Here is a 19,206-nt window from a genome sequence, read left to right on the forward strand (position 1 = left end):
AGCTTTCAACACAATCCTCTTCTCGGACACCTACTTTACCTCTGGGCCAGTTTTTACCCAGATTTACTGTAATATTACTCAGAAATCACAGTAAACTCATATTCAGTGCAATACAGTCAATGCACTACAATTATGTTTATTTCAAAAATTCATTAAAAGTCATCCTGAATAGTTGAGGTCCAACTTTCAACACATCCCTCCTCAGGGACACCTACTGTACCTGTGTGCCAATTTTCATCCAGATTTACTGTAGAATTCCTCAGAAATTAAAGGGTACTTGTATTCAATACAATACAGTCAATACAATAGAATTATGTCAATTTTCAGAAATTCATTAAAAATCATCCTGAGTAGTTGATGTACAACTTTCAACACATCCCTCCTCTAGGACACCTACTGTACCTGTGTGCCAAGTTTCATCCAGATTTACTGTAGAATTCCTCAGAAATTAATGGAAACATTTATTCAATCTAATACAGTCAGTACAATAGAATTATGTCAATTTTCAAAAATTCCTTAAAAATCATCCTGATTAGTTGATGTCCAACTTTCAACACATCCCTTCTCTGGGACACCTACTGTACCTGTGTGCCAATTTTCATCCAGATTTACTGTAGAATTCCTCAGAAATTAAAGGAAACTTATATTCAATTCAATACAGTCAATACAATAGAATTATGTCAATTTTCAAAAATTCATTAAAAATCATCCTGAGTAGTTGATGTCCAACTTTCAACACATCCCCCCTCTGGGACACCTACTGTACCTGTGTGCCAGGTTTCATCCAGATTTACTGTAGAATTCCTCAGAAATTAATGGAAACATTTATTCAATCTAATACAGCCAATGCACTACAAATGTGTCAATTTTCAGAAATTAATTAAAAATCATCCTGAGTAGTTGATGTACAACTTTCAACACATCCCTCCTCTAGGACACCTACTGTACCTGTGTGCCAAGTTTCAGCCAGATTTACTGTAGAATTCCTCAGAAATTAAAGGGTACTTGTATCCAATGCAGTCAGCCAATACAATTTAATTATGTCAATTTTCAAAAATTCATGAAAAATCATCCTGAGTAGTTGATGTCCAACTTTCAACACATCCCCCCTCTGGGACACCTACTGTACCTGTGTGCCAAGTTTCATCCAGATTTACTGTAGAATTCCTCAGAAATTAATGGAAACATTTATTCAATCTAATACAGTCAGTACAATAGAATTATGTCAATTTTCAAAAATTCATTAAAAATCATCCTGATTAGTTGATGTCCAACTTTCAACACATCCCTTCTCTGGGACACCTACTGTACCTGTGTGCCAATTTTCATCCAGATTTACTGTAGAATTCCTCAGAAATTAAAGGAAACTTATATTCAATTCAATACAGTCAATACAATAGAATTATGTCAATTTTCAAAAATTCATTAAAAATCATCCTGAGTAGTTGATGTCCAACTTTCAACACATCCCCCCTCTGGGACACCTACTGTACCTGTGTGCCAAGTTTCATCCAGATTTACTGTAGAATTCCTCAGAAATTAATGGAGACATTTATTCAATCTAATACAGCCAATGCACTACAAATGTGTCAATTTTCAGAAATTAATTAAAAATCATCCTGAGTAGTTGATGTCCAACTTTCAACACATCCCCCCTCTGGGACACCTACTGTACCTGTGTGCCAAGTTTCAGCCAGATTTACTGTAGAATTCCTCAGAAATAAAAGGGTACTTGTATCCAATGCAGTCAGCCAATACAATTTAATTATGTCAATTTTCAAAAATTCATTAAAAATCATCCTGAGTAGTTGATGTCCAACTTTCAACACATCCCCCCTCTGGGACACCTACTGTACCTGTGTGCCAGGTTTCATCCAGATTTACTGTAGAATTCCTCAGACATTAATGGAAACATTTATTCAAACTAATACAGCCAATGCACTACAATTGTGTAAATTTTCAAAAATTCCTTAAAAATCATCCTGAGTAGTTGATGTCCAACTTTCAACACATCCCTCCTCTAGGACACCTACTGTACCTGTGTGCCAATTTTCATCCAGATTTACTGTAGAATTCCTCAGAAATTAAAGGGTACTTGTATTCAATGCAATACAGTCAATACAATAGAATTATGTCAATTTTCAGAAATTCATTAAAAATCATCCTGAGTAGTTAATGTCCAACTTTCAACACATCCCCCCTCTGGGACACCTACTCTACCTGTGTGCCAAGTTTCATCCAGATTTACTGTAGAATTCCTCAGAAATTAATGGAAACATTTATTCAATCTAATACAGCCAATGCACTACAAATGTGTCAATTTTCAGAAATTAATTAAAAATCATCCTGAGTAGTTGATGTACAACTTTCAACACATCCCCCCTCTGGGACACCTACTGTACCTGTGTGCCAAGTTTCAGCCAGATTTACTGTAGAATTCCTCAGAAATAAAAGGGTACTTGTATCCAATGCAGTCAGCCAATACAATTTAATTATGTCAATTTTCAAAAATTCATTAAAAATCATCCTGAGTAGTTGATGTCCAACTTTCAACACATCCCCCCTCTGGGACACCTACTCTACCTGTGTGCCAAGTTTCATCCAGATTTACTGTAGAATTCCTCAGAAATTAATGGAAACATTTATTCAATCTAATACAGCCAATGCACTACAAATGTGTCAATTTTCAGAAATTAATTAAAAATCATCCTGAGTAGTTGATGTCCAACTTTCAACACATCCCTCCTCTAGGACACCTACTGTACCTGTGTGCCAAGTTTCAGCCAGATTTACTGTAGAATTCCTCAGAAATTAAAGGGTACTTGTATCCAATGCAGTCAGCCAATACAATTTAATTATGTCAATTTTCAAAAATTCATGAAAAATCATCCTGAGTAGTTGATGTCCAACTTTCAACACATCCCCCCTCTGGGACACCTACTCTACCTGTGTGCCAAGTTTCATCCAGATTTACTGTAGAATTCCTCAGAAATTAATGGAAACATTTATTCAATCTAATACAGCCAATGCACTACAAATGTGTCAATTTTCAGAAATTAATTAAAAATCATCCTGAGTAGTTGATGTCCAACTTTCAACACATCCCTCCTCTAGGACACCTACTGTACCTGTGTGCCAAGTTTCAGCCAGATTTACTGTAGAATTCCTCAGAAATTAAAGGGTACTTGTATCCAATGCAGTCAGCCAATACAATTTAATTATGTCAATTTTCAAAAATTCATGAAAAATCATCCTGAGTAGTTGATGTCCAACTTTCAACACATCCCCCCTCTGGGACACCTACTGTACCTGTGTGCCAAGTTTCATCCAGATTTACTGTAGAATTCCTCAGAAATTAATGGAAACATTTATTCAATCTAATACAGTCAGTACAATAGAATTATGTCAATTTTCAAAAATTCATTAAAAATCATCCTGATTAGTTGATGTCCAACTTTCAACACATCCCTTCTCTGGGACACCTACTGTACCTGTGTGCCAATTTTCATCCAGATTTACTGTAGAATTCCTCAGAAATTAAAGGAAACTTATATTCAATTCAATACAGTCAATACAATAGAATTATGTCAATTTTCAAAAATTCATTAAAAATCATCCTGAGTAGTTGATGTCCAACTTTCAACACATCCCTCCTCTAGGACACCTACTGTACCTGTGTGCCAAGTTTCATCCAGATTTACTGTAGAATTCCTCAGAAATTAATGGAAACATTTATTCAATCTAATACAGCCAATGCACTACAAATGTGTCAATTTTCAAAAATTCATTAAAAATCATCCTGAGTAGTTGATGTCCAACTTTCAACACATCCCCCCTCTGGGACACCTACTGTACCTGTGTGCCAAGTTTCAGCCAGATTTACTGTAGATTTCCTCAGAAATTAATGGAGACATTTATTCAATCTAATACAGCCAATGCACTACAATTGTGTCAATTTTCAAAAATTCATTAAAAATCATCCTGAGTAGTTGATGTCCAACTTTCAACACATCCCCCCTCTGGGACACCTACTGTACCTGTGTGCCAAGTTTCATCCAGATTTACTGTAGAATTCCTCAGAAATTAATGGAAACATTTATTCAATCTAATACAGCCAATGCACTACAAATGTGTCAATTTTCAGAAATTAATTAAAAATCATCCTGAGTAGTTGATGTACAACTTTCAACACATCCCTCCTCTAGGACACCTACTGTACCTGTGTGCCAAGTTTCAGCCAGATTTACTGTAGAATTCCTCAGAAATTAAAGGGTACTTGTATCCAATGCAGTCAGCCAATACAATTTAATTATGTCAATTTTCAAAAATTCATGAAAAATCATCCTGAGTAGTTGATGTCCAACTTTCAACACATCCCCCCTCTGGGACACCTACTGTACCTGTGTGCCAGGTTTCATCCAGATTTACTGTAGAATTCCTCAGAAATTAATGGAAACATTTATTCAATCTAATACAGCCAATGCACTACAATTGTGTCAATTTTCAAAAATTCATTAAAAATCATCCTGAGTAGTTGATGTCCAACTTTCAACACATCCCCCCTCTGGGACACCTACTGTACCTGTGTGCCAAGTTTCAGCCAGATTTACTGTAGAATTCCTCAGAAATAAAAGGGTACTTGTATCCAATGCAGTCAGCCAATACAATTTAATTATGTCAATTTTCAAAAATTCATTAAAAATCATCCTGAGTAGTTGATGTCCAACTTTCAACACATCCCCCCTCTGGGACACCTACTGTACCTGTGTGCCAAGTTTCATCCAGATTTACTGTAGAATTCCTCAGAAATTAATGGAAACATTTATTCAATCTAATACAGCCAATGCACTACAATTGTGTCAATTTTCAAAAATTCCTTAAAAATCATCCTGAGTAGTTGATGTCCAACTTTCAACACATCCCCCCTCTGGGACACCTACTGTACCTGTGTGCCAAGTTTCAGCCAGATTTACTGTAGAATTCCTCAGAAATTAAAGGGTACTTTATTCAATTCAATACAGTCAATACAATAGAATTATGTCAATTTTCAAAAATTCATTAAAATTCATCCTGAGTAGTTGATGTCCAACTTTCAACACATCCCCCCTCTGGGACACCTACTGTACCTGTGTGCCAAGTTTCAGCCAGATTTACTGTAGAACTCCTCAGAAATTAATGGAGACATTTATTCAATCTAATACAGCCAATGCACTACAATTGTGTCAATTTTCAAAAATTCATTAAAAATCATCCTGAGTAGTTGATGTCCAACTTTCAACACATTCCTCCTCAGGGACACCTACTGTACCTGTGTGCCAAGTTTCATCCAGATTCACTGTAAAATTCCTCAGAAATTAAAGGACATTTATATGCAATTCAATACAGCCAATACACTACAATTATGGAAATTTCAAAAATTCATTAAAAATCATCCATAATAGTTGAGGTCCAACTTTCAACACTTTCTTACTCTGGGCGTCCTACTGTACCTCTGGGCCAAGTTACATCTCAATTCACTGTAATCTTTATCAAAAATTGAAAGAACAATTATATGTCAATGCTGGATGTGTGTCCTTTCAAAGTGACACTAAATAACAGAACTCAGGCACATCAGGGAATAATCCAAAAGGCGGATTTATTAAACAAAAACAACATACAAAATATCTCTAACCCATACTACATAACCTAAAAAGAAACAAAGGGACACTTAGAAGCACAAGGAAACAATACTGAAAGGGCAAGAGACACAGTCCAAACATAATGTGCAATAATCCTTTCTGTCATCGTTGTATTTTTACTCAGTTGTATATAGTATTTGTATTCTATTTTTATCTTATTGTATATTTATTTTATTTTATTCTACTGTATATAGTATTTTATTTTATTCTATTCTGTACAGTTGTGTACTGTATTTATTCTTATTGTATTCTAATTTTTGCCTCATAACTTTTGCACTGTCCACTTCCTGCTGTGACAAAACAAATTTCCCACGTGTGGGACTAATAAAGGTTATCTTATCTTATCTTATCTTATCTTAATCCACAACTAAAATGCCAAAAGAACAAGTCATCCCACATAGCAGACGGGTCTTGCCTGGATCTGGTGTCAAGCCGGCACTGCTGGCTGACTTCTGGCATGGTAAGATGGCACTGTTTATGTGATGGCATGCCACATTTGGCCTGATTGGGTGAATGTGACATGTTGTATAGAGCACTTTGAGTAATATGGGTGAGTAAAAAAGTGCTGTATAAGAATCAGTCCATTCACTGTCTGAACAGAGTTTCGTCATGTTACTTTTGCACTATTATGTTCCAGCACATGTTGTTATTACATGGCTTACATGGCTAAGGTACACATTAGGTTGACATCTGGGGCCAGAGCTGAAACTGTTCTGGGCCAGCACAGGGCCAGCAGTGTGTCTGCAACTGGCCTTGTGCTGGCTCATGTGTGGGCCACCTCTGGTAAACCAGATCTGGGCCACCATAGGGCCGTCATTCTTTGCGGTACGCAGGCCATGTGTAAGCACATTGTGTGGGACAGATCCAGGCCATACCAATTTTGCTATGTGGGAGGAATTGTGTAAAAATAGAAACATCATAAAAATGAAAATGAACATAAAGTAAAATGTACTGAAAAGAACATCAGTATGGCCATCATTATTTGCTTGGAAAGTCTAAAGTTCCATGGCTTTGAACAGCCAGAGAACGCAATGCCCAGCTTAGAATGACTAAAAGTAACTTCTTTTAACATTCTGTCATTCTGCTTCTATATCAAAAATCCACTAAAAATAGTCATTTGAAAAAAAATATTCGCCACTTTTCATCAGTTTGGGTTCCTCTGTTTATAGCAATTTTTAGAAAAGAACCCAATACCTTTGTCACTATACAGTTGTACAGTGAGATACAGAGCATCTCCTACTCATTGCAAACATGCTGGGAGGGTGGCTCTATCCGCCTTAGTGCAGCTGCTGTACCATACTGTGATGCAGTAAGTTAGTAGGCTCTCAATGGGCGAGTGGTGGAAGGGTGAGCTGTAGTCCACAAAGAGCATTCTGGCGTAGCTCTGCCGCTGTTCTAGGTGACTCAGCACCGAGTGGAGGGTGATGGCATCTTCTGTGAATCTGTTTGCACGGTATGCAAACTGGTGGGTGTCGAATTCTGGGGGGAGGTAATCCTTGGTGTGCTGAAGGACTAGTCTCTCAAAGCATTTCATGATTACCGGTGTGAGGGCCACAGGGCAATAATAGTTCAGGCTGGTGATGGGAGACTTCTTTGGTACTGGGATGATTGTGGCTGATTTTAGACAGGATGGGATGGCTGCTTCATCCAGTGAGAGGTTGAAGATTCTGGTGGAGATGAGGGTGAGCTGGTGGGCACATGGTCTTAGCACTTTACCACTTATTCCGTCTGGACGCCTTCCTGGGGTTCACTGCTAGGAACACTCATCTGACATCGTGCTCCGTTACAGTGAATGGAGCGGTGCAGGAACCAGGTGAGGATGAGGATGGGAGCAGGGCTGAGGCAGATGAATGCTGCTGTTGTGGTGTTTCAAAGCGGGCAAAGAAGCTGTTTATGTCCTCTGCTAGCTGCACACTCAGGTTTTCTGTTTTCACAGTTCTGCCTCTGTGGTTTATGATGTCTATTATTCCATGCCATGTGTTGTTGCTGGACAGGTGGGACCCCTTTTCAGGTCAGCTCGAGCAGACCTGTACAGAGCTCTGTCAACAGACCTACAGGGAGTGCAGAATTATTAGGCAAGTTGTATTTTTGAGGAATCATTTTATTATTGAACAACAACCATGTTCTCAATGAACCCAAAAAACTCATTAATATCAAAGCTGAATGTTTTTGGAAGTAGTTTTTAGTTTGTTTTTAGTTTTAGTTATTTTAGAGGGATATCTGTGTGTGCAGGTGACTATTACTGTGCATAATTATTAGGCAACTTAACAAAAAACAAATATATACCCATTTCAATTATTTATTTTTACCAGTGAAACCAATATAACATCTCCACATTCACAAATATACATCTCAGAATCAGAATCAGAATCGTGTTTATTGGCCAAGTATATGTGCAGACACATACAGGGAATTTGGTTCTGGTAGATGGTGGCTCTCAAGCACAGCAATGTAAATCTCACACACACACACACACACACACACACACACACACACACACACACACACACACACACACACACATAAGTGTCTATATATACACATTACACATACATACACAAAGCTATGTAAACCAACTATAAATAACGAATCTAAACTTATATACATAAAATACAGAAATGAATGAGGTGGAATGAATACTACAAAATGTACATAAGGTGCAGTTGCAGTCTGGCAGTGGGAGCAGTGTGACAGGTCAACTGTTAAGAAGGGAGATGGCGAGGGGAAAGAAACTGTTCCTGTGTCGGGTGGTCCTGGTCTGCAGGCTTCTGTACCGTCTGCCAGAGGGCAGCAGATCAAAAAGTCTGTGTGCAGGGTGTGAGGGGTCTGCGATGATTTTCCCTGCCCGTTTCCTGGTTCTTGAGAGGTACAGATCCTGGATGGAGGGCAGGGGGGCGCTGATGATCCTTTCTGCTGCCCGTACAGTCCGCTGCAGTCTGCTCCTGTCCTGTTTAGTGGCTGCTCCATACCAGACTGTGATGGAGGAGCACAGGACAGACTCAATGACCGCAGTGTAGAACTGGATCAGCAGCTCCTGTGGAAGACTGTACTTCCCCAGTTGTCTCAGGAAGTACATCCTCTGCTGGGTCTTTTTGAGGATGGAGTTGATGTTGGTCTCCCACTTCAGGTCCTGGGAGATGGTTGTACCCAGGAACTTGAAGATCTTCACAGTCGACACAGGGCTGTCTGATATGGTGAGGGGGAGCAGAGTTGAGGGATGTCTCCTGAAGTCCACTGTCATCTCTACAGTCTTAAGAGTGTTCAGCTCCAGATTGTGCTGACTGCACCAGAGTACCAGCCGCTCAACTTCCTGCCGGTATGCAGACTCATCACCATCTTGAATGAGGCCAATGACAGTGGTGTCATCTGCAAACTTTAGGAGTTTGACAGCAGAGTTATTGGAGGTGCAGTCGTTAGTGTAGAGGGAGAACAGTAGTGGTGAGAGGACACATCCTTGAGGGGCACCAATACTGAGGGACCGGGTTTCAGAGGTGATCTCCCCCAGCCTCACTTGTTGCTTTCTGTCTGTCAGGAAGCTGGTGATCCACTGACAGGTAGCTGGTGACACGCTGAGCTGGGAGAGTTTGGAGGAAAGAAGTTCAGGCACAATGGTGTTAAAAGCCGAACTAAAGTCCACAAACAGGACCCTGGCATAAGTTCCCGGGCGGTCAAGGTGTTGCAGGATGTAATGCAGCCCCATGTTCACTGCATCATCCACTGACCTGTTTGCCCGGTAGGCAAACTGCAGAGGGTCCAGCTGGTGGCCTGTAATGTCTTTCAGATGGGCTAACACCAGTCGTTCGAAGGATTTCATGACCACAGACGTCAAGGCGACAGGTCTGTAGTCATCCAGTCCTGTGATGGTGGGTTTCTTGGGAACAGGGATGATGGTGGAGCGTTTGAAGCAGGAGGGAACTTCACACAGCTCCAGGGATCTGTTGAAGATGCGAGTAAAGATGGGAGCCAGCTGTTCAGCACAGGTTTTGAGGCAGGAGGGTGAGACGCCATCTGGTCCGGGGGCTTTCCTGGGCTTCTGTTTCTGGAATAGTCGGCTCACATCCTGAGTGTGTATTCTTAGTTTCAGGGAGGAGGAAAGGGGGGTGAGAGGTGTGGTGGAGGTCGTTGAGTCTGGGATGGAGAGGGTGGTGGTGGTCGTTGAGTCTGGATTGGGGAGGGTGGGGGTGGTCGTTGAGTCTTGATTGGGAAGGGGCAGGGTGAAGGGGGGAGAGGTGGAAGGTGTGTTGGGGGTCAATGTCTGAAGCAATGTCCCTGGGGAGGGGAGGGTGGGGCGTGGGAGTCTGTCCGTCTCAAACCTGCAATAGAAAGTGTTTAACTCGTTGGCCAGGTCTTTGTTTGCTTCAATAGTGGGTGGGGGGCGTCTGTAGCTGGTGATTTCCTGCAGGCCCCTCCACACTGATGCAGGGTCGTTGGCTGAGAGCCGTTCTTCCAGCTTCTGGGAGTAGATCCTTTTAGCTGCTTTGATCTCCTTGGTCAGTGTGTTCCTGGCTTGCTTGTACAGGACCCTGTCACCACTTCTGTAGGCGTCCTCCTTGGCCTTGCGAAGATGTTGGAGTTTAGGAGTGAACCATGGTTTATTGTTGTTGTATGTGCAAAAGGTCTTTGTTGGCACACACACGTCTTCACAGAAACTGATGTATGATGTCACAGTGTCCGTGAGCTCATCTAGGTTCTCAGATGCAGCTTCAAAAACAGTCCAATCAGTGGAGTCAAAACAGTCCTGCAGTTCCTGCTTTGCTGCGTTAGTCCACTTCTTCACAGTTTTGACTACAGGCTTGGCACGTTTGAGTTTTTGCCTATAAACTGGAATAAGATGGACCATGCAGTGATCAGAATGTCCCAAAGCTGCCCGGGGCACAGAGCGATAGGCATCTTTTAGAGTGGTGTAGCAGTGATCCAGTATGATGTTGTCCCTGGTGGGGCAGTCTATATGCTGTCTGTATTTAGGGAGTTCGTAGTTTAGGTTTGCTCTGTTAAAATCCCCAAGAATAATTGTAAAGGAATCCGGGAATTTCCTCTCCAGGGTAGTAATCTGGTCAGCCAGCTCGCACAGTGCGTTGTTCGCGTTGGCCTGTGGAGGGATGTAAACTCCGACCAGCATGAAGGAAGAAAACTCCCGCGGTGAATAAAAAGGTTTACAGTTGATGAGAAAACTTTCCAAGTGTGGGCTGCAGTGTTTCTGTAACACTGTGACATCAGTACACCAACCTTCATTAATGTAGAAGCAGACTCCACCACCCTTTGTTTTCCCTGAGAGCTCTGTTTCGCGGTCCGCCCGGTGAAGTTGGAAGCCCGGCAGATTTAAGACAGCGTCTGGGACTCCCTCACTGAGCCAGGTTTCAGTGAAGCAGAGGGCAGCAGAGCGTGCAAAGTCCTTGTTAGTCCGGTTTAAGAGCAGTAATTCGTCGACTTTGTTTGGAAGAGAGCGGAGATTCGCGAGGTGAATGGAGGGGAGTGCCGTGCGGAATCCTCGCCGACATTCAAAAACAAAACAACAACAAATCAGCGACCAATATAGCCACCTTTCTTTGCAAGGGCACTCAAAAGCCTGCCATCCATGGATTCTGTCAGTGTTTTGATCTGTTCACCATCAACATTGCGTGCAGCAGCAACCACAGCCTCCCAGACACTGTTTAGAGAGGTGTACTGTTTTCCCTCCTTGTAAATCTCACATTTGATGATGGACCACAGGTTCTCAATGGGGTTCAGATCAGGTGAACAAGGAGGCCATGTCATTAGTTTTTCTTCTTTTATACCCTTTCTTGCCAGCCACGCTGTGGAGTACTTGGACGCGTGTGATGGAGCATTGTCCTGCATGAAAATCATGTTTTTCTTGAAGGATGCAGACTTCTTCCTGTACCACTGCTTGAAGAAGGTGTCTTCCAGAAACTGGCAGTAGGACTGGGAGTTGAGCTTGACTCCATCCTCAACCCGAAAAGGCCCCACAAGCTCATCTTTAATGATACCAGCCCAAACCAGTACTCCACCTCCACCTTGCTGGCGTCTGAGTCAGACTGGAGCTATCTGCCCTTTACCAATCCAGCCACGGGCCCATCCATCTGGCCCATCAAGACTCACTCTCATTTCATCAGTCCATAAAACCTTAGAAAAATCAGTCTTGAGATATTTCTTGGCCCAGTCTTGACGTTTCAGCTTGTGTGTCTTGTTCAGTGGTGGTCGTCTTTCAGCCTTTCTTGCACTGAACATAAGTTCCCTGCAATTTCTGAAGAATATTACAGTAAATCTGGCTGAAACTTGGCCCAGACGTACAGCAGGTTTCCCGGAGGAGGGATGTGTTGAAAGTTGGACCTCAACTACTCAGGATGATTTTTAATGAATTTCTGAAATTTCCATAATTGTAGTGTATTGGCTGTATTGAATTGCATATAAATGTCCATTAATTTCTGAGTAATTTTACAGTGAATCTGGCTGAAACTTGGCACACAGGTACAGTAGGTGTCCCAGAGAAGGAATCTGTTGAAAGTTGGACATCAACTACTCAGGATGATTTTTAATGAATTTTTGAAAAATGACATAATTCTATTGTACTGACTGTATTAGATTGAATAAATGTCTCCATTAATTTCTGAGGAATTCTACAGTAAATCTGGATGAAACTTGGCACACAGGTACAGTAGGTGTCCTAGAGGAGGGATGTGTTGAAAGTTGGACATCAACTACTCAGGATGATTTTTAATGAATTTTTGAAAATTGACACAATTGTAGTGTATTGGCTGTATTAGATTGAATAAATGTTTCCATTAATTTCTGAGGAAATCTACAGTAAATCTGGATGAAACTTGGCACACAGGTACAGTAGGTGTCCTAGAGGAGGGATGTGTTGAAAGTTGGACATCAACTACTCAGGATGATTTTTAATGAATTTTTGAAAAATGACATAATTCTATTGTACTGACTGTATTAGATTGAATAAATGTCTCCATTAATTTCTGAGGAATTCTACAGTAAATCTGGATGAAACTTGGCACACAGGTACAGTAGGTGTCCTAGAGGAGGGATGTGTTGAAAGTTGGACATCAACTACTCAGGATGATTTTTAATGAATTTTTGAAAATTGACACAATTGTAGTGTATTGGCTGTATTAGATTGAATAAATGTTTCCATTAATTTCTGAGGAAATCTACAGTAAATCTGGATGAAACTTGGCACACAGGTACAGTAGGTGTCCTAGAGGAGGGATGTGTTGAAAGTTGGACATCAACTACTCAGGATGATTTTTAAGGAATTTTTGAAAAATGACATAATTCTATTGTACTGACTGTATTAGATTGAATAAATGTTTCCATTAATTTCTGAGGAATTCTACAGTAAATCTGGATGAAACTTGGCACACAGGTACAGTAGGTGTCCCAGAGGGGGGATGTGTTGAAAGTTGGACATCAACTACTCAGGATGATTTTTAATGAATTTTTGAAAATTGACATAATTATAGTGTATTGGCTGTATTGCATTGAATACAAGTACCCTTTAATTTCTGAGGAATTCTACAGTAAATCTGGCTGAAACCTGGCACACAGGTACAGTAGGTGTCCCAGAGAAGGAATCTGTTGAAAGTTGGACATCAACTACTCAGGATGATTTTTAATGAATTTTTGAAAATTGACACAATTGTAGTGCATTGGCTGTATTAGATTGAATAAATGTTTCCATTAATTTCTGAGGAAATCTACAGTAAATCTGGATGAAACCTGGCACACAGGTACAGTAGGTGTCCTAGAGGAGGGATGTGTTGAAAGTTGGACATCAACTACTCAGGATGATTTTTAATGAATTTTTGAAAAATGACATAATTCTATTGTACTGACTGTATTAGATTGAATAAATGTTTCCATTAATTTCTGAGGAATTCTACAGTAAATCTGGATGAAACTTGGCACACAGGTACAGTAGGTGTCCCAGAGGGGGGGTGTGTTGAAAGTTGGACATCAACTACTCAGGATGATTTTTAATGAATTTTTGAAAATTGACATAATTATAGTGTATTGGCTGTATTGCATTGAATACAAGTACCCTTTAATTTCTGAGGAATTCTACAGTAAATCTGGCTGAAACCTGGCACACAGGTACAGTAGGTGTCCCAGAGAAGGAATCTGTTGAAAGTTGGACATCAACTACTCAGGATGATTTTTAATGAATTTTTGAAAATTGACACAATTGTAGTGCATTGGCTGTATTAGATTGAATAAATGTTTCCATTAATTTCTGAGGAAATCTATAGTAAATCTGGATGAAACCTGGCACACAGGTACAGTAGGTGTCCCAGAGGGGGGATGTGTTGAAAGTTGGACATCAACTACTCAGGATGATTTTTAATGAATTTTTGAAAATTGACATAATTATAGTGTATTGGCTGTATTGCATTGAATACAAGTACCCTTTAATTTCTGAGGAATTCTACAGTAAATCTGGCTGAAACCTGGCACACAGGTACAGTAGGTGTCCCAGAGAAGGAATCTGTTGAAAGTTGTACATCAACTACTCAGGATGATTTTTAATGAATTTTTGAAAATTGACACAATTGTAGTGCATTGGCTGTATTAGATTGAATAAATGTTTCCATTAATTTCTGAGGAATTCTACAGTAAATCTGGATGAAACTTGGCACACAGGTACAGTAGGTGTCCCAGAGGGGGGATGTGTTGAAAGTTGGACATCAACTACTCAGGATGATTTTTAATGAATTTTTGAAAATTGACACAATTGTAGTGCATTGGTTGTATTGCATTGAATACAAGTACCCTTTAATTTCTGAGGAATTCTACAGTAAATCTGGGTGAAACCTGGCACACAGGTACAGTAGGTGTCCCAGAGGGGGGATGTGTTGAAAGTTGGACCTCAACTACTCAGGATGATTTTTAATGAATTTCTGACATTTCCATAATTGTATTGACTGTATCGGGCTGCTACATTGTAATTTGTGCGCGCGCGGGTATAGTCTTTCAATCGGCACATAAAGCGAAAAGGCGCTACCGTAAAGACTGGTGTAAAAGCGCAAGGAAATTTATGCGGCGGATAGGAGGCGGCTGGCTTGACCGCGGCTCACAAATGACGGCTCACTTTACCGCGGTGGATGGTCTGGATATACCAAATATAACGTCTCACAACACTCCAGCTCACATGTTAGTCTGCTCCAAGCATTCCCACAAAGGTCAGAGTTTTGTAGTAGTTAATACGTCATTTTTCTTAACATAATTGGTGATATAGGTTACAAGCAAGTCTGGCGCTGAACAGAAATTATTGCGCTATGCTCCTTTGTTTATTGTGTTTATTGTGCATAAATAGTGAATTGTCCTGACACAATATTGCGTTTCGCTTCTGTTATTACCATGGTACATTGACAAAAATATATACTTTTATTCACAGGATAAAACAGTTGTTTTGTATCACTAATTGTCCAGTGCGATTACAGCATACAATATTATTGTCACTGCTACATTTCTGTAATGCTACCAGAAATTATTTCCACTACTAATTAATTACCGTTGAGCTCAAAGGTTATGGTAATAAACGGTTAACGAATGTGTATCTATGAGACGATTTGTGAGACTGGTAAACTTACCTTTGTTTGTACGATGGTCTTTCGTTCTACACGGTGCATTTCAAGGTCCTGTACCCATCCGTCGGTAAACTGTACCTGGGCTTGTTGCAGTGACCTGAAGTTACTAAACTTCATGAGTGTATGCACTCACTCCAAGAACCGTATAATTATAAATATGAGCGTGGTGAAAGTTGGGCAGCACGCTAACGTCTTTTGTCCACTCTGTGTGCTCGTAAGGGTCTAACCCTTTCACTCCTTTGATTTTTTCCTCGTATCTTTTCTTTGTCCTTTCGTCGAGTCTGTCTTTGTACGGACCGGCATTGTTCTCCTTTTGTTTTTGTACATTCCTTTTTGTACGTCAAAGAAAAAACAAGAAGGCATTGGAACCGGAAAATGAACGTTTTGCGGTGCTGCAAATGCTTGGATTGTTTTGCCACGAGTTCCCGGCATGCAATGCGTGAAAATCACGTGATTGCTAAACAAGGGAGAGGGTGCATCCGGCCTCCTCGGCTGTAATTGGTCCAGCCCAGAGTCGATCATGACCAATTGGCCAATCCAACACCTTTCATCATATATACCCTTCCTAAAAAAATCCAAAAAATCGCCAGCGGCCCACCGGGCAAATGCCCGGTATGCCCGATGGCCGGTCCAGCTATGGTGCTCAATTGGACTGAGATCTAGTGTCTGTGGAGGGTTTCTTAGTGCAGTGAGCTCATTGTCATGCTCAAGAAACCAGTTTGAGATGATTTCAGCTTTGTGACATGGTGCATTACACTGTGGTCATAATGGGATGAACATGACACATCAACAACAATACTCAGGTAGGCGTGTGTTGTTAAAACAATGCTTAGCTGGTACTAACCTGCCCAAAGTGTGCTACGGAAATATATCTATCACACCACCAGCAGCCTGAACTTTGAACACAGTGAACCAACAATCGTTTTTGTGTTTCCATGCTTTTTAAGCCAAATTGTGACCCTCCAATCTGTTTGTCCAATTTTGGATGACCCAGTGTGAAATTTAGCCTCAGTTTTCTGTTCCTAGCTGACAAGAGTTGTTTTCTGCTCCTGTTGCCCATTTTTTCCACACACTTTGAGCCGCTTAGTACCATGTGAGCATCATTTAAACACCACAGTCTGACTGAGTACTGTTGCTCATTACATCCATCCCATTATGACCACAGTGTACAATCTTCTGATGGCAGTTTCCAGTAGGAGGAGTTCACCAGCTCTCAATCCAGTAGAACACCAGTGAGATGTGGTAAAACTGGAGAGTCGCGTTATGGATGTGCAGCTAACAAATCTGCATCAACTGTGTGATGCTATCACGTCAGTATAGACCAAAATCTGTGAGGAATTAAGAATTAAGGCAGTTCTGAAGGCAAAAGGGGACCAAACCAGTACTAGCAAGCTATACCTAATAAAGTGACCTGTGAGTGTATAAATTATTACTGTAATTTGACTCCCAAAATCAAGGCTGACAATAGCTGCTGTTGTTTGCTTGCTGGTTTCAGCACTTTGTTCTCATTGTACTTCTAGATGTTTCCAGTGTGCTTTCTTTTCTAACTGAGATTATGAACATTATGCCTTGCTGGATATGCTATGCATGGATACTCTAGGTGTGAAGAGAGTGCCTACAGTGATGTGATTGTCATTTTTCACTGTGATTATTTTTTTTGTTAATGATATTCTAAGTCAGATAATCTGCCTGAACTATATTTTTGCATAGCTCTACATTTGTAATGCTTTTGCTGAATTCCTGTAGGGAGGTCACTGGGGTTGGCGTTGAGCCACAGCCCCCTGTGTCTCTTATTGGGACTGCTGATGCTGCTGACCGTCCTGCTCTGCCCTGACACATGACCTCGTTCACCCCAGCCGAATCAGGAGACCCCCTCATCCACATGATGATTGTCTTTCTGCGCAATGCTGTATTTCTTTGAAATAAACAGCATTTAAAGCTTTCCGTACTCTTTTTACCAACACTGTAATTGATCTTGCATAACTATTACTTTACCATCAACATTTAGCACTGAAAGAACAAAGTTAACAGTTTGAGAGAGTAGGAGCTGTTTGTTTTAATCAGCAAGTCTATCTAATACCCACAGATCCTAGACTATTTATTTATTTTTGTACAAACCTATCTAAACACTGTCCCATATATATCCTTCTCAGGGATGCCATACCTAGAAATAATACTTAAAAATGATAAAGGTTAGAATATAATTGTTGTGCAGTTATTATGAGAGAAATCTGTTGTACAAAGTTATTTATTTTTGGGGAACTATAGGTTTATGTGAGTAATAGTGATAACACTTTCTATATATCTGTCTATTTTGAGTTATCTTGATTACAAAACAATACTTAGTAGGGCCTGATTGTATTAGTATTGATCAACTTTGATCTGTTGTTGCTGTGAGTTTTGTACTGTTGTGCACAATTGGTGGTGTGATTAAAATGAATCTAAATGATCAATAAACTGAACCAATCTACCTCTGATTGACTCTTTTTATTGCTTTATTGCTTGTTAACAGAGCTGAGTCTTACCCACAGTTCTGTTCACCATTCAAAAAGCATTTGACACTAGAGATGACAGATTACTAAAGATAAAACCGGAGATAACGGTATCAACGGGATGGCACATTGGTTAAATAGCTACCACATTGATAGATACCACTGTGTGCAAATAAATAATAACTCCGGTTTCATTGTGAGGTTCAACAAGGAGGGCTCTAAACTGTTTATACCGTGGAAAAAGTTTGGAATAGCTTCTGAATACAGTTGAAATTAGCAATAAATCAGATCAAAACAAAGCTTATCATATTTAGTAACAGACAAATAAGGAATGAAGTCAAAATCATGATCACTGATGATGAAACAGAAAGAGTGTATGAAACTAGATTTTTTGCAATAGGTAATTGGATATTATAGGTAATGGACCATTACGGCAAGGCTGGGATTGTCAGTTTGGTAAAGTAAATCCGTTGGGCATCTTTCTTTGCCTTTAGACAACAATTCTGATGGCAAAAGAGCCAAACGGGACAGGCCCAAAAAAAAAAAAAGAAAAGAAAGAGTGTATGAAACTAGATTTTTTGCAATAGGTAATTGGATATTAATCACATTTGCAAGGGTCGTATAAAGAATTCCTTTTCTTCTTTCAGTTGCTTCATTTAGGGGTCGTACATCACTCTTATTTTTAAAAATGGGTGCTAGTACAATTCTTCTCCATCCCCTAGGCATCCTCTCACACTCTAATCTGGTCCACTGCCCCCTCTCCTGGATGTCTCCTCCACAGTTATGTCATCTGGACCAACTGCCTTTTCACTCTTCATCCTATTTATAGTTTTCCTTGCTTCCTCTTTACTAATCCTCTGCACTTCCTCATTCACTGTCCTCCATCTATCCTCAGCTTTCTCTCATTTTCGTCATTCATGAGCTCCTCAAAGTAGCCTTTCCACTTTCTCAGCAAACTTTATTCATTACTACATTTCCATCTCTATCTCAATCACCCTAACCTGCTGCACATCCTTTCCAGCTCAACCTTGCTCCTTCAAAAATATTATTTATTTTAATATATCGCTGAGGAATTATTGATCACCATTTCCATTTCAATTCCCATCAATATCATACATCTGAGGCACTGCGCTTTCTCCACAAGAATGATTAAAAACTATTTTTAATGTATATACTTTATTATACTCCCTTATGAGATTCAGTCAAAATTAAGGCTTATTATTAATTATTTTTCTTCGATTAAAATAATATGTAGTGTATCCAAATGTATCCAAAAGAGATTAAGAATAGGTTTTGACTCTTTATGTAAGAATTATGTAAAATGTACTTTTAACACATTTATTTTACAATGCTCGACTTAAAAATGTGTGGAACTTGGCTTCAGCTAGCTTGTAGCGTCTCATGTTTACAATTGAAATCAATAAAGGCGTGATGAGATTA

General features: G+C 40.1%; 2 protein-coding genes across 2 annotated transcripts in view; one reads left to right on the forward strand and one right to left on the reverse strand.

The window, feature by feature from the left end:
- The window catches only part of strc1 (stereocilin 1), a 41,142-nt gene extending 23,416 nt beyond the window's left edge, over positions 1-17,726 (forward strand). The window contains exon 29 of the mRNA XM_085455268.1: positions 17,021-17,726. Coding sequence (XP_085311394.1) covers positions 17,021-17,115 — 95 coding nt within the window. The 3' untranslated portion in view covers positions 17,116-17,726. The remainder of the gene's footprint in view (positions 1-17,020) is intronic.
- Positions 5,667-11,200, reverse strand: LOC146718756 (uncharacterized). The gene is made up of 3 exons (XM_085464401.1): positions 9,736-11,200; positions 6,974-7,365; positions 5,667-5,685 (listed from the first exon to the last, which is right to left on the reverse strand). Exons 1-3 carry the CDS (start codon positions 10,795-10,797, stop codon positions 5,667-5,669), a joined length of 1,473 nt encoding a protein of 490 aa, XP_085320527.1. The 5' UTR covers positions 10,798-11,200.
- Positions 17,727-19,206: the final 1,480 nt, after the last annotated feature.

Source organism: Copadichromis virginalis, linkage group LG1 (assembly GCF_057382275.1).
Source record: "Copadichromis virginalis isolate Kocher_CV1m ecotype Utaka linkage group LG1, C_Virginalis_male_GT1.1, whole genome shotgun sequence".
In the NCBI taxonomy this organism is placed as follows: Eukaryota; Metazoa; Chordata; class Actinopteri; order Cichliformes; family Cichlidae; genus Copadichromis; species Copadichromis virginalis.

What these genes read in the sequence shown, in the direction of transcription:
- LOC146718756 (XM_085464401.1), bottom strand. Translation starts at nt 10,797, where the DNA reads ATGCTGGTCGGAGTTTACATCCCTCCACAGGCCAACGCGAACAACGCA. An exon ending in TAAGAATACACACTCAGGAT is followed by an intron (nt 7,366 to 9,735) that starts GTGAGCCGACTA and finishes TGTGCCCACCAG; the next exon opens with CTCACCCTCATCTCCACCAG.